At 41.7% G+C, this 16,829-nt stretch overlaps 1 protein-coding gene across 1 annotated transcript in view; it reads left to right on the top strand.

Annotated features, from left to right (window-relative positions):
• The first annotated feature begins 587 nt into the window (after window positions 1-587).
• The window catches only part of si:ch73-335l21.1 (insulin receptor substrate 1-B), a 91,821-nt gene continuing 75,579 nt past the window's right edge, over window positions 588-16,829 (top strand). The window contains exon 1 of the mRNA XM_055938681.1: window positions 588-1,461. Coding sequence (XP_055794656.1) covers window positions 1,113-1,461 — 349 coding nt within the window. The 5' untranslated portion in view covers window positions 588-1,112. The remainder of the gene's footprint in view (window positions 1,462-16,829) is intronic.

Raw genomic sequence — 16,829 nt, 5'->3', positions numbered from 1 at the left:
AACTTCCCAATTGACAACTTGAAATAGGTCAATTCAACCACCAGGCGGCGTATGTTGCACAGTTTTCTAGCCTTGTCCATGAGGTGGCATATACGCTGAGTGTACAAAAGATTAAGAACACCTGCTCTTTCCATGATATGGACTGACCAGGTGAAAGCTTTGATCCCTTATTGATGTCACTTGTTAAATACACTTCAATCAGTATAGACGAAGGGGAGGATACAGGTTAAAGAAGGATTTGTAAGCCTTGAGACATGGATTGTGTATGTGCCTTTTGCGGTAAAGGTGCCAGTCGCACCGGTTTGAGTGTGTCAAGAACTGCATCGCTACAGGGGTTTGGTCCACCACCCAAACGACAACTTGGCACAACTGTGGGAAGCATTGGAGTCAACATTGATTGAATAATGTAATTATGCCTACACAATGTCCATTTTTCCCACTACAATTAAATCGATCGCACTAACAGCTGTAACGGGGTTAAACTGAAAAGTACAAACAAGCCAATGGTACCAGCATCGGGGTGCAATTTGACGAGAGTTGCATTTCTGGTTATAAAATGTCTCAATCGTGCCGCACATCAAATGATCTTCAAAATAGCTTCGCAAGTTTCACAATATTGGCTGAAGCGCATAGGCATTCTTATAAGAACGAAACGTCATATGAAATCCGATTCAAGTTCGCACATGAACTCAATGCTCTCTCTCTTTCCTTCGCTGTATACTGTCTCTCGCCCTCTTCTGTCACTACGGACAAGCGTTGACTGACAGCTTTTCACAGTAGCTCCGCGCAGTAGAGGGGACAGGAGGGCAGCAGTTGCAGCGAACTATTCAGTACACTGCTGCCAAGCTATACAGTAAATGGATTAAAGCACTCAGCTAGCTAAATAGTAGTAGCAGACACATTACTGCAAAGAGAAAGGAAAGGTAATATTTAGTATATATTTTAAAATACTGGACTGGACTAGAGGACCTCTCTCCCTTGCATACATGTGTTAAAGGGAGGGAGGGGGACGCAATTGAATGATGTTTGAATTATCTAGCAAGCGAAAATATTTTTGCTGTCATTGAATAGAAGTTTAGGTTGTAGTTGAGAAAAACAAATACTCGAGCGCGATGGAGTGCCAACCACCCGACCCGCAAAGCTACGAGGACGTTCGAAAGAACGGCTACCTCCGCAAGCAGAAATCCATGCACCGGCGATACTTCGTCCTCCGGACGGCCTCGGAGAGGGGTCCAGCCCGGCTCGAATACTACGAGAGTGAAAAGAAATTCCGCGGAAAAACACCCGTCCCAAAGAAAGCCCTGGTGCTGGAGACGTGTTTCAACATCAATAAGCGGGCTGATGCGAAGAACAAGCACATGATAGTGCTGTACACCCGAGCGGAGAGCTTTGCCATCGCGGCAGAAAACGAGGCGGACCAGGACGAATGGTATCAGGCCATGGTGGAGCTACAATGCAAAAGTAAGTAAACATATATAGCTAGCAAACTACAGCGAGCTCTGACTGCAACCCGAGCTCTATATGGCTGCCAAGCGTTAGCGAAGTGGCCACAGTATTATCTGAACGTGGCAATGTAGCCCACTGCAGCAATTGCTGAAATGCAACTTATAAATTCAACACGTGCTCGTTTAAAATATGGTTCATAGTTATAATTTTTTTAAGACATCCAGGAGTATGTAGATGATTCTCAATGGGAGTAATTTCACATTTCATGTCAGCAGCGAGGGGTTTCCCACTATTTACTACCAACGCTGTTTTGCAAATGTCGGTCCCGATTTGATCATAATATTTTGAGGCATGCTCTGAAACAAACTGTGGTGTCAAAATATGTCCAAATTACAATGTGTGGTTACTGTACTTAATATGAAATGCTGCCTATGGACTGTAATTGAAATATGATGCAAAATTACAGTGCATACTTCTTTGCATAATAATTATTTACCAAGGTACACCAACAACTAGAAATCTCATAATCCAAGTTGCCATGTGTGCTTATCATTGACACCACCCTGAGAACATAGCTACGTTATCATACTTTTCTTACAACCACAGATGGTCTACTTGCTTAAGAAGTTCAGATGTGGACAAAGAGCTGGTGTTTTGTACAGCGTTTTGAGAAGGGACAAACAAGTCGTTTCATTAACATGTTGCCAGTATCAAGAGTAGTCTTTAGCTAGCAGATTGTAACGTCTAATGTGATGCTCAATTAGCCTTTACAGGTTGGGTACTGTGTAGCGATTTTTCAGCCGTTGTAAACCTTGGGTTGGCGTAAGCGTTTTTCCGGGTCGCCTAAATCTAAACATAAACATATATTTTTTACTTTGTATGAATGGGATGGAAAAACGCTATACGTGTAACCAGATATAAAGTATGCAAATAAAATAATGAATATATATATATCTTTTTGAGAACTAACAATCACCAAAATAAAAGCTAGACAGTTGGAGAATTTGAAAATTCACAAAACAATTGATTTAGCAGTATTAATTTTGTTATTATGTTTGAGCAAAAGAACACAACATTTTCCATGGCAAAATGCATATAATTGCAGGAAACTAGCTTTAAAACAGCAACATTTTCTCTCAACTCCATTGTAGAATCAAAGGAAATTAGCTTTAAAACTGCAACAATTTCTCTCAGCTGTATGGCAAAATGTTTAGAATTGCAGAAATGTAACTTTAAAACTGCAACATTTGTATCTCAGCTCAGCTTTTTTTTTTTTTAAATGCACAATTGTCTCTGTAGTGTCAGGATGGGGACCTCAATGTAGCCTCATGATGACTGACTGTGCTCATTGCCACGCCCCCCTGCCACTCTCACCACCTAAGCTCCTTTCTGATCCAGAAAAATCCCTGTACTATTTGGCATAGCACAGAGTATTTTTGATCTACCTTCCCAACTTGGAAGACAACCAATGTCTTCTAAACATACAGTGCATTCAGAAAGTATTCACACCCTTGACTTTTTCCACATTTGTTTTGTTACAGCCTTACTCTAAAATATATATATATATATTTTAATGAAAAAATAATTCCTCCAATCTACACACACTATAACCCATAATAACAGAGCAAAAAAGGTTTTTTGAAATTTTTATAAAAAAACGTAAATATCACATTTACAAAATTATTCAGTACTTTGTTGAAGCACCTTTGGCAGTGATTACTGCCTCAAGTCTTCTTGGGTATGACACGATAAGCTTGGCATTTGGGGAGTTTCTCCCATTCCTCTCTGTAGATCCTCTCAAGCTCTGTCAGGCTCGATGGGGAGTATTGCTGCACAGCTATTTTCAGGTCTCTCCAGAGATGTTCGATCAGGTTCAAGTCCGGGCTCTGGCTGGGCCACTCAAGGACATTCCGAGACTTGTCTGGAAGCCACTCCTGCGTTGACTTGGCTGTGTGCTTAGGGTTGTTGTCCTGTTGGAAGGAGAACCTTCTCCCCAGTCTGAGGTACTGAGCGCTCTGGAGCATGTTTTCATCAAGGATCTCTCAAATAAAATTAAAATTTTGGTCACATTCACAATGTTACAAGATCTAATTGCGGGTGTAGTGAAATTCTTGTGCTTTTAGTTCCAACAGTGCAGCAATATCTAACCAGTAATATCGAACAATTCCACAAGAAATGGAATGAGAATATATAAATATGGATGAGCAATCACAGAGAGTTATAGGGGCATAGGCTAACATGCAATAGATAGTATAGAATACAGTATATACATATGAGATGAGCAATGCAAGATATGTAAACATTATTAAAGTGCCATTATTAAATTGACTAGTGTTTCATTTATTAATGTGGCCAATGATTTCAAGTATGTATGTAGGCAGCAGCCTCACTGTGTTAGTGATGTCTGTTTACCAGTCTGATGGCCTTGAGATAGAAGTATTTTTTCAGTCTCTCGGTCCCAGCTTTGATGCGCCTGTACTGACCTCACCTTTTGGATGGTAGTGGGGTGAACAGGCAGTGGTTTGGGTGGTTGTTGTCATTGATGATCTTTTTGTTCTTCCTGTGACATCGGGTGCTGTAGGTGTCTTGGAGGGCAGGTAGTTTGCCCCCTGTGATGCGTTTTGCAAACCGCACCACCCTCTGGAGAGCCCTGCGGTTATGCGTGGTGCAGTTGCCGTACCAGGCAGTGATGCAGCCCGTAAAGATGCTCTCGATTGTGTATCTTTAAAAGTTTGTGAGGGTTTTAGGTGACAAGACAAATTTCTTCAGCCTGCTGAGGTTGAAGAGGCGCTATTGCGCCTTCACCACACTGTCTGTGGGGGTGGACCATTTCTGTTCATCAGTGACGTGTGCTCGCGCCGAGGAACTTAACTTTCCACCTTCTCCACTGGTGTCCCGTCGATGTGGACGTCTCCTTTGTTTTGTTGACGTTTAGTGAGAGGTTATTTTCCTGACACCACACTCCGAGAGCCCTCACCTCATCCCTGTAGGCTCTCGTCGTTGTTGGTAATCAAGCCTACTACTGTGTGTCGTCTGCAAACTTGATGACTGAGTTGGAGGCATGCATGTCCACCGTCATGGGTGAACAGGGATTACAGGAGGGGGCTGAGCATGCACCTTTGTGGGGCCCCAGTGTTGAGCATCAGCGAAGTGGAGATGTTGTTTCCTACCTTCACCACTTGGGGTCGACCCGTCAGGAATTCCAGGACCCAATTACACAGGGCGGGGTTGAGACCCAGAGCCTCAAGCTCAATGATGAGCTTTTTAAGGTATAATGGTGTTGAATGCTGAGCTATAGTCAATGAACAGCATTCTTACATAGGTATTCCTCTTGTCCAGATTGGATAGGGCAGTGTGATGGCGATTGCATCGTCTGTGGACCTATTGGGGTGGTAAGCAAATTGAAGTGGATTTAGTGTGACAGGTAAGGTGGAGGTGATATGATCCTTTAGTCTCTCAAAATACTTCATGATGACAGAAGTGAGTGCTACAGGGCGATAGTCATTTTGTTCAGTTACCGTTGCATTCTTGGGTACAGGGACAATGGTGGCCATCTTAAAACATGTGGGGACAGCAGACTGGGATAGGGAGAGATTGAATATGTCTGTAAACACACCAGCCAGCTGGTCTGCGCATGTTCTGAGGACGCGGCTAGGGATGCCGTATATCGTGCATCCCTATTTTTAAATGTTTCACTTTTTTTATTTTGTTGAAATTCACTGAGGAGGATGGTTCTCCTCTTTCTCCTCTGAGGAGCCTCCACTGGTGGACACCCACCTGTCTCAATCAGTGAAATAATATTTGAAATAGACAAAATGGCCATAAATTCAAACAAACCCCCTGCAACTAGACATTGAAGTTTAGAAACCATATACACATGGGCAAAAGTATGTGGACACTCCTTCAAATTAGTGGATTCGCCTATTTCAGCCACACGCATTGCTGACAGGTGTATAAAATCGAGCACACAGCCTTGCAATCTCCATACACACACATTGGCAGTAGAATGACCTTACTGAAGAGCTCAGTGACTTTCAACGTGGCACAATCATAGGAATGCACCTTTCCAACAAGTCAGCTTTTCAAATTTCTGCCCTGCTAGAGCTGCCCCGGTCAACTATAAGTGCTGTTATTATCCTAGCCTCTGGGCCTGAGTAGCAGGCAGTTTACTCTGGGCACGCTTTTCATCCGGACGTGTGAATTCTGCCCCCTACACCAAAGAAGTTAACGTGTAAATATTTGTATGAACATAACAAGATTCAACAACTGAGACATAAACTGAACAAGTTACACAGACATGTGACTAACATAAATGGAATAATGTGTCCTTTAACAAAGGGTGGGTCAAAAGTAACAGTCAGTATCTGGTGTGGCCACCAGCTGCATTAAGTACTGCAGTGCATCTCCTCCTCATGGACTGCACCAGATTTGCCAGTTCTTGCTGTGAGATGTTACCCCACTCTTCCACCAAGGCACCTGCAAGTTCCCAGACATTTCTGGGGGGACTGGCCCTGCCCTCACCCTCCGATCCAACATGTCCCAGACGTGCTCAATCGGATTGAGATTCGGGCTCTTCGTTGGCCATGGCAGAACACTGACATTCCTGTCTTGCAAGAAATCACGCACAGAACGAGCAGTATGGCTGGTGGCATTGTCATGATGGAGGGTCATATCAGGATGAGCCTGCAGGAATGGTACCACATGAGGGAGGATGATGTCTTCCCTGTAACGCATAGCGTTGAGATTGCCTGCAATGACAACAAGCTCAGTCCGATGATGCTGACTGACACACACCGCCCCAGACCATGGCGGACCCTCCACCTCCAAATCGATCCCACTCTAGAGTACAGGCCTCGGTGTAACGCTCAATCTTCTACGATAAACGCAAATCCGACCATCACCTCTGGTGAGACAAAACCGCAACTCGTCAGTGAAGAGCACTTTTTGCCAGTCCTGTCTGGTCCAGCGACGGTGGGTTTGTGCCCATAGGCGACATTGTTGCCGGTGATGTCTTGGCTGATTTCTTATGATTTTCCCACGAAGTCAAGCAAAAAGGCACTGAGTTTGAAGGTAGGCCTTAAAATACATCCACAGGTACACCTCCAATTGACTCAAATTATGTCAATTAGCCTATCAGAAGCTTCTAAAGCAATTTTCCAAGCTCTTTAAAGGCACAGTCAACTTAGTGTATGTAAACTTCTGACCCACTGGAATTGTGACACAGTGAAGTAGTCTGTCTAAACAATTGTTGGAAAAATGACTTGTGTCATGCACAAAGTAGATGTCCTAACCGACTTGCCAAAACTATAGTTTTTTTAATAAGACATTAGTGGAGTGGTTGAAAAAATAGTTTTAATGACTTAAACCTAAGTGTATGTAAACTTCTGACTTCAACTCTGTGTGTGTATAGATATATATTATACACATACAGTGGCAAGAAAAAGTATGTGAACCCTTTGGAATGACCTGGATTTCTGCATGAATCGGTCAATACATTTGATCTGATCTTCATCTAGGGCACAACAATAGACAAACATAGTGTGCTTAAACTAATAACACAAATTATTGTATTTTTTTTGTCTGTTTTAAGTACCTCATTTAATCATTCAGTCTAGGTTGGAAAAAGTATGTGAACCCTAGGCTAATGACTTCTCCAAACGCTAGTTGGAGTCAGCTAACCTGGAGTCCAATCAATGATATGAGATTGGAGATGTTGGTTAGAGCTGCCTTGCCCTATTAAAAAACACTCACAAAAGGTTTTTAGTTTGCTCTTCACAAGAACCATTGCCTGATGTGAACCATGCCTTGAACAAAAGAGATCTCAGAAGACTGAAGATGAAGAATTGTTTACTTGCATAAAGCTGGAAAGGGTTACAAAAGTATCTTTTAAGGCCTTGATGTTCATCAGTCCACGGTAAGACAAATTGTCTGTAAGTGGAGAAAGTTCAGCAATGTTGCTGTTCTTCCTAGGAGTGGCCGTCCTACAAAGATGACTGCAAGAGCACAGTGCAGAGTGCTCAGTGAGGTTAAGAAGAATGCTAGAGTGTCAGCTAAAGACTTACAGAAATCTCTGGAACATGCTAACATCTCAGCTGACAATTCTACCATACGTAAAACACTAAACAAGAATGGTGTTCATGGGAGGACACCACGGAAGAAGCCACTGCTGTCCAAAAAAAACATTGCTGCACGTCTGAATTTTGCAGAAGTGCACATGGATGTTTCACAGCGCTACTGGCAAAATATTCTGTGGACAGATGAATCTACAGTTGAGTTGTTTGGAAGGAACACGCAACACTATGTGTGGAGAAAAAAAGGCGCAGCAAACCAACATCAAAACCACATCCCAACTGTAAAGTATGGTGGAGGGAGCATCATGGTTTGGGGCTGCTTTGCTTGCTATCATCAACGGATAAATGCATTCCTAAGTTTATCAAGACATTTTTCAGGAGAATGTTAGGCTATCTGTCCACCAATTGAAGCTCAACAGAAGTTGGGTGACGCAACAGGACAACGACGCAAAACACAAGTAAATCAACAACAGAAGATAATACTCCTTCTGGAGTGGCCCAGTCAGAGTCCTAACCTCAACCCGATTGAGATAGTGGCATGACCTCGAGCAGTTCACACCAGACATCCCAAGAAGATTTCTGAACTGAAACAGTTTTGTAAAGAGGAATGGTCCAAAATTCCTCCTGACCGTTGTGCAGGTCTGATTCACAACTACAGAAAACGTTTGGTTGTGGTTATTGTTGCCAAAGGAGGGTCAAATCCAAGGGTTCACCTACTATTTCCACCCTGCACTGTGAATGTTTACAGACATGAAAACGTATAATTGTTTGTGTGTATTTAGTTTAAGCAGACTGTGTTTGGCGATTGTTGTGACCTAGATGAAGATCAGATCAAATTGTATGACCAATTTATACAGAAATCCAGGTATTTCCAAAGGTTTCACATACTTTTTCTTGCCATGCCTATCAGCCAGCTGGAACAGAATACTGGTCAGACTAGATTATATTTTTTATAGCTAGAGTAGGGTATATTGGAGCCAATGTGTCACTACCAACCTTCGTCCTGCTCCTTCTTTTCCAAGTCAACCCAGGCCATTGCTGAAACATCCAGATTTCTGTTATGAGCCTGATTCTCTGTTTACTTAGTATTTTCTCTTTTTCTGCTGACATGACAATATTTGCCCAGACGACATTCATCACAGTGGAGAAAACACTCAAAAGTATGAACAAGGTTATACAAGATCCATATGGTTGGATACCTGTGAAGTATACACAAATGTCAGTAGGCCTGCTCATTTTCAATAATACTTTTTGGGGCTATTTATGAATATTTGCAATTATGCACACAGTAACAGAAAGCATTGCTTTCAATGTAGACACACTTTCAAATCCTTCCTGATATCAGCTGTTGATCAAGTGCTTTATGCAAACACAACTCTCAAGCCAGTGGCTGACTGGCTGCAATCGCCAGGTTTGTTCTGCGGTCTTTCAATGTGAAAGCTCATAGACCGGCAGTGACTGGGGTGGGGAGGACACATATGACGCAATCTTGGCAAACCAAGGTAAGGGGTCATGGTACTTACAGCTGAGCTGCTGGCCTGCATTATGTAAAAGAGCTGATTAGAATGAGGGCACTAAACTAGGTGCCGCAACAAGAGGGAGAGACACAGAAACCTCTTACTGTGTAGATGTATTCCATGTCCCAAACATTCTGCACCGGTAACAATGATCAAGAGGTTGAACTAGAAATGGACCTCTTTTTTTAACTTGGTTAAACTGTGCCTTAACTAATGTTGTATGCTGGCATATTACCTCTGCTCCAGGCTGTCTCAGGCTTTAGTTGGCCCTACGTACAGATCTAGGATCAGTTTTCCTTACTCCAGTCCTAACTGTAATCAACTGGACAGAAAACAACACCAACAATAGTCTACATAGGCCTAACTGATCCTGGCTCTTTGTCAAACGTTTCTTCCCCACTCGCAGCACTACGCTTGGAAGAGACAGAAGCAAACAGAGGCAGAGGAGCTCCTTCGGAGACCTCCGAGTGGGTATGGGATGTGGTTGCCAGATTGGGGAGGGAAGGAGGAGGAGAATGGGTGTCTCACACTCCAGTTGTCAGCCATAAAACAATCGGCGGCGCTAACTAAATCAACGACCCTGTCAACTGTTTGTCTCGACAAGCATTTTGATATATCTCTTGGCCTTTCTTCTGTCCATTTTGTCACTGTTTTCTCAGCTTTGTGGTGTTGTTGAATGAGAGCGACATTGTTCAGAAAACTGCTACCCCCACTCCTCCTGTTTCTTGAGTGTTGTGTTATAACACGTACATCTCTCCTCTGTCTGGTCTGAGCTAGCTACATCAATCTACAGCCATACGGCTCATATTGCATATAGGGTCTAGGTCATGTGGTTCCAAAATATCCATCTCTTTCATGCTAGCGTTTGCTGAATTGTTTTTGAGGGGAAGGAGGCCAACTTGTGTGCACACCCAACCTTGGAATTCCAACCTATGTATCCAGTAAAAGGGTGTGGCTGAAATGTATGTTATACTGGGGTTGAAAACAGTTGATGACACGCTCCTCACATTTTCAAAGATACCCTTATGAAAAGATCTAGGCTAAATGAGCAGAGTTTCTGTGTCAGTCCATGAAGTCTTGAGGGTTTTCATCCAGTAAGCTGAAAGTTTATGGGGGTAACGTGAACCCCCCACTTGTAGGGAGAGCAGAAGAATTCACACCCACCCAGACAAATTGGCTAGGCCCTATAGGACAAATGGGGGGCCAGAGGAGAGATGCCCCATTGCAATGCATATTTTCCTCTCTGGAAATACCTTTTCAGTCAAGCAAATACTGTGCCACTTTCAAGTCTTGTCAGTCTTCTTGGTCCTGTACGTGTGGAGGAGTGTTTTTTGACGTGCTATGGCTCATACTTTGGATCTGGGCCTAAGCTTTGAGAAATGTGTTGACAATGAGAGGTAGCTATTATTAACTATATTTGGGAGCAGGGGATACAAAAGGGAGAGAAGTGCATTCTCTCTGTCTCTCTCTACATACACACAGAAAAAGCATAACAGACATCACAGCAGTCAGTCTATGCACCCATAGCCCACTTCGAATAACTGCCCCAGACTCCGATGCTTTCCGTGCTGCGTTCTGGTAAACTCACATGAAGCAGCCAGGGACTGTCTTCATCTTAATATCTTGAAGGCAATCTCCCTCCTTCTGCCAAGCCCTAATTTGCATAAATAGAGTCCGGCTGCCGAGAGAGATATGTGTTAAGCTGGGTTCAAGGAGTCCATTTGGCCAGTAAGAACTGTATCAAGCTGTAAGAGAAGCTTATGTACCAAACTATTTATATTCATCGGAGTGTATCAAGGCTGAAGCAGGGTATAAGTGTGGTGCATCATCATTTGCCAGACAAAGTCCTCTGGCTCGCTAAGCCACCTGAAGAACTGTTGTTGACCCTTGTAAACAACAGGGCAGTGCAAACTTGAGGTGAGGAGATAACACAGCGTGTGTCTAATAAAAAAAAAATATATATATGTATATATATATATATATATATGTATATATATACACACACACAACAAAAGTAACTGTGTTTTTACATTTTAGTTTTTACAACTTTTTTGTTACTTTTATACACCATAATTACCGTAAAACTTCAATTAGACGCCAAGTCTCAAATAGCCACCTGTTAGTGATGTGCTGGTCAGCTGTTTTGTAAACCCGGCACCTGCCCGCAATTGCTATAAACCAATCTGCAACCGCCTGACTATACAGTATGTGATAAAGTGAAAATCTGAGGCCTGCACCCGACTCTAGCTCGCTAATATAGAAAATGCACTGTAGGCTATAGTCAGAGACGGCGGAAAGATTTTTTGACAGGAGTTGCAGGATTTTTTTGTTGTTGCCTGATTTAGGTCTCTGTTTCTGCTTAGAATTTCCAACATTTTGGTAGGCTATTTGTTAGTCAAGTATAATTAGATAATTGCAACTTCTCTTCTGTCATATGTTGCCATAGAACACGAAATAAACATTGGTCAAGTTTTCTGTCTTCTCTGCTTCTTGCGCGGAGCAAATACATTTAGGGACCGGGAGTGTGCAGTAACTCCCCAAAAAACGGGAAAGATTTTTAGTGCAGGATTTTCGGATGACTTCAGTTTGACCGGTTGTAAGGGAATACAAAGCTGTAATAACGACCCAATGTGTCTGATAAGATTTCATTTAGTCTTGGATGCTTATTTTACGTGGTTGAAATAATATCAGCTTTTATGATGCTGATAAAGATGGGTAACGTCTGTAGGTGCTAACTTGCATTAGCATTCTCTCAAGATGCTGAAAGAAAGACATATTTCTTCACTCTTCTTTTCCCCCTAGTAAAAGTTTTGGCTACATTTGGTGTATCATTTTACTGCAAGAAATGCTTAATTCAGCAGGAGCTAGCCTTAATATTATGTGAGAGGTTAGAGGCCTATAGTCAGTATCCAGATTTCAGTTAACCCATCTGAACAGTAGACTGCAGCTCCCCTGACATGCCATAGGCCTTTTTGAAGTCCCCATCTCGTGACCGTCGACTCTGTATAGCGCCTCACAATCATCACACATAACACTGCTCTCATCCTCTTTTACCACTTCAACCAAACTTTTATCAAAAATTACTTTTCTGTCCCTCCCTTTTCATTATTTTCAACTCACCATTTCGCAGTTTTTCTCTTATTGAATTAAACTCTGACATTGTCGTTTTTTTGCATCCGTGGATCGATGTTTTAAATGGAGGCATACTACGAAAAAAGAAACGTGATACAGTATGTAAATTATAACACATAGTGCAGGAAATGAAGAAACCTATTAACATGCTGGAATTAAACTATGCCAATGAGTAAAATCAGTGTGCATTAAGGAAATAGAAGCCTAGCTCAAATAAGCCTGTCTCTAATAAATGCTTGTTGTGTTCAGTGATTTAAGCAAATAAATGCCCAGGCTCTTAACTTCATGTATCGTAAAACTTCCTTTATCATATTTTTTTTATTATACACATTACATTTTGGATAGATAGTACTCCGACATCTCAATAGTGTTTTCAGTAAGAATGTAAGTGCCTTTGAACAGTGTATGTTAGTAGGTGCCAGGCTCACCAGTTTGTGTCAAGAACTGCAACCCTGCTGGGTTTTTCATGCTCAACAGTTTCCTGTGTGTATCGAGAATGGTCCACCACCCAAAGTACATCCAGCCAACTTGACACAACTGTGGGAAGTATTGGAGTCAACATTGGCCAGCATCCCTGTGGAACACTTACGACACCATGATGAGTCCATGCCCCGACAAATTGAGGGCATTCTGATGGCAAAAGAGGGCGGGTGCACGTCAATAATAATATTATTTTTATCTATTTGTTAATTTTCTTACTTTAAAACTGCATTATGGCAAAATGGTTCGTAAGCATTTCATGGTAAAGTCTACACTTGTTGTGTTCGGCGCATGTGACAAATACAATTTGATTTGATCTCCTAGACCATCTTCTGTTGATTTCCACGTGATTCTCATGTTTTACAACTGTGCTGTGATGTCTTACATGAATTATGAACCATTCTAAGTTAAACATTAATATTTTTCTGAAAACTATTAGTGTATTGTTGATTGATTGACTATGGCTTTCCAAATCGCCCACTGCTAATTGAAGGGTTCATTTTAAATGAATGTTGTGATTTGTCAGCCATTCCTGAACCTGTGACCAGAAACAAGCCACATGGGGACAATACCAGAATAAATGATCTAGTGATTCTGTTTCTTTGCTGCAAAATCTGCAGTGTTGACTATTGTATGCCCCATTATATATACAGTGGGGCAAAAAAGTATTTAGTCAGCCACCAATTGTGCAAGTTCTCCCACTTAAAAAGATGAGAGGCCTGTCATTTTCATTATAGGTACACTTCAACTATGACAGACAAAATTAGGGGGAAAAATCCAGAAAATCACATTGTAGGATTTTTAATGGATTTATTTGCAAATTATGGTTGAAAATAAGTATTGCGGCTGTACACCACATACTGACTGCTTTTCTGATCCACGCCTCTACTTTTTTTCTTCTTTAAGCTATCTGTTACCAACAGATGCATATCTGTATTCACAGTCATGTGAAATCCATAGGTTAAGGCCTAATTTATTTATTTCAATTGACTGATTTCCTAATGATATGTAATTAACTAAAATCTTTGAAATTGTTGCATTTTTATTTTTTTGTTCTGTGTGTGTGTGTGTGTGTGTGTGTGTGTGTGTGTGTGTATATACATTTGAAGTCAGAAGTGTACATACGCCTTAGCCAAATACATGTAAACAGTTTTTCACAATTCCTGACATTTAATAATTAGAGTAAAAATTCTCTGTCTTAGGTCAGTTAGGATCACCACTTTATTTTAAGAATGTGAAATGTCAGAATAATAGTAGAGGGAGTGATTTTATTTCAGCTTTAATTTCTTTAATCACATTCCCAGTGGGTCAGAAGTTTACATAGTCAATTAGTATTTGGTAGCATTGCCTTTTTTAAATGTTTTTTAACATTTTATTTCACCATTATTTAACCAGGTAGGCTAGTTGGGAACAAGTTTTCATTTGCAACCTGCGACCTGGCCAAGATGAAGCACAGCAGTTCGACACATACAACAACACAGAGTTACACATGGAATAAATAAACATACAGTCAATAATACAGTAGAAAGAAAAGTCCTATATACAGTGAGTGCAAATTAGGTAAGATAAGGGAGGAAAGGCAATAAATAGGCCATGGTGGCGAAGTAATTACAATATAGCAATTAAATACTGGAATGGTAGATGTGCAGAAGATGAATGTGCAAGTAGAGATACTGGGCTGCAAAGGAGCAAGATAAATAAATACAGTATGGGGATGAGGTAGTTGGATGGGCTGTTTACAGATGGGCTATGTACAGGTGCAGTGATCTGTGAGCTGCTCTGACAGCTGGTGCTTAAAGCTAAGGAGGGAGATATGAGACTCCAACTTTAGTGATTTTTGCAGTTCGTTCCAGTCATTGGCAGCAGAGAACTAGAAGGAAAGGTGACCAAAGGAGGAATTGGCTTTGGGGGTGCTACGGGTGGGTGCTGCTATGGTGACCAGTGAGCTGAGATAAGGTGGGGCTTTACTTAGCAGAGACTTGTAGATGACCTGGAGCCAGTGGGTTTGGCGACGAGTATGAAGCGATGGCCAGCCAACGAGAGAGTACAGGTCGCAGTGGTGGGTAATATATGGGGCCTTGGTGACAAAACAGATGGCACTGTTTGTTGATTAGAGTGTTGGAGGCTATTTTATAAATGACATCGCCGAAGTCGAGGATCGGTAGGATAGTCAGTTTTACAAGGGTATGTTTGGCAGCATGAGTCAAGGATGCTTAATGTGAGTCTGGAAGGAGAGTTTACAGTCTAGCCAGACACCTAGGTATTTGTAGTTGTCCACATTAGAGGTCGACCGGTTAATCGTAATGGCTGATTTAATTGGGGTTGATTTCAAGTTTTCATAACAATCGGTAATCGGCATTTTTGGACACCGATTGTGTCCGATTTTATTTTTGTATTATTATTTTTTTAACCTTTTATTTAACTTGGCAAGTCAGTTAAGAACACATTCTTATTTTCAATGATGGCCTAGGAACGGTGGGTTAACTGCCTTGTTCAGGGGCAGAACGACAGATTTTTACCTTGTCAGCTCGGGGGTTCGATCTTGCAGCCTTCCAGTTACTAGTCCAACACTCTAACCACCTACCTTACATTGCACTCCACGAGGAGCCTGCGTGGCAGGCTGACTACCTGTTACGCGAGTGCAGCAAGAAGCCAAGGTAAGTTGCTAGCTAGCATTAAACGTATCTTATAAAAAACAATCAACCTAGTTAGCGGGGTGCGTGCTAATAGTTTGTCGGTGATGGCACTCGCTCTGAGACCTTGAAGTAGTTGTTCCCCTTGCAGAGGGGCATTTGTGGAGCAATGGATAACGATGCTTCAAGGGTGGCTGTTTTCGATGTGTTCCTGGTTCGAGCCCAGGTAGTGGCGAGGAGAGGGACGGAAGCTATACTGTTACTGGCAATACTGAAGTGCCTATAAGAACATCCAATAGTCAAAGGTATATGAAATACAAATGGTATAGAGAGAGATAGTCCTATAATAACTACAACCTAAACCTTCTTACCTGGGAATATTGAAGATCCGTGTTTAAAGGAACCACCAGCTTTCATATGTTCTCATGTTCTGAGCCATGAACTTAAACATTAGCTTTTTTACATGGCACATATTGCACTTTTACTTTCTTCTCCAACACTTTGATTTTGCATTATTTAAACCAAATTGAACATGTTTCCTTATTTATTTGAGGCTAAATTGATGTTATTGATGTATTATGTGAAGTTACAATAAAAGTGGTCATTCAGTATTTTTGTAATTGTCATTATTACAAATAAATAAAAATATTCCAACTCATCGGCATCGGCTTTTTTTGGTCCTCCAATAATCGGTATCGGCGTTGAAAAATCATAATCGGTCGACCTCTAGTCCACATATTCTATGTCAGAACCGTCCAGAGTAGTGATGCTGGATGGGCGGGCAGGTGGGGGCAGTGATCGGTTGAAGAGCATGCATTTAGTTTTACTTGCATTTAAGAGCAGTTGGAGGCCATGGAAGGAGAGTTGTATGTCATCGAAGACTGTCTGGAGGTTAGTTAACACAGTGTCCAAAGAAGGTCCAGAAGTGGATGGAGATCAGTGGTGGATCAGAGAATCACCAGCAGCAAGAGCGACGTCATTGATGTATACAGAGAAAAGAGTCGGCCCGAGAATTGAACCCTGTGGCACACTAATAGAGACTGCTAGAGGTCCGGACAACAGGTCCTCTGATTTGACACACTGAACTCTGTCTGAGAAGTAGTTGGAGAACCAGGCGATGCAATCATTTGAGAAACCAAGGCTGTTGAGTCTTTTTAATTTTTATTTTATTTCACCTTTATTTAACCAGGTAGGCAAGTTTGAGAACACATTCTCATTTACAATTGTGACCTGGCCAAGATGAAGCAAAGCAGTTCGACACATACAACAACACAGAGTTACACATGGAGTAAAACAAACATACAGTAGAAAAATAAGTCTATATACAATGTGAGAAAGTGAGGTGAGATAAGGGTAAGTCTGCCAATAAGAATGTGGTGATTGACAGTCGAAAGCCTTGGACAGGTCGATGAATACAGCTGCACAGTATTGTCTTTTATCAATGGCGGTTATGACATCATTTTTTATTTTACCTTTATTTAACTAGGCAAGTCAGTTAAGAACAAATTCTTATTTTCAATGACGGCCTAGGAACAGTGGGTTAACTGCCT

Source organism: Salvelinus fontinalis, chromosome 11 (assembly GCF_029448725.1).
Source record: "Salvelinus fontinalis isolate EN_2023a chromosome 11, ASM2944872v1, whole genome shotgun sequence".
Classification (NCBI taxonomy): domain Eukaryota; kingdom Metazoa; phylum Chordata; class Actinopteri; order Salmoniformes; family Salmonidae; genus Salvelinus; species Salvelinus fontinalis.
This window is presented reverse-complemented; position numbering and strand designations above follow the sequence as displayed.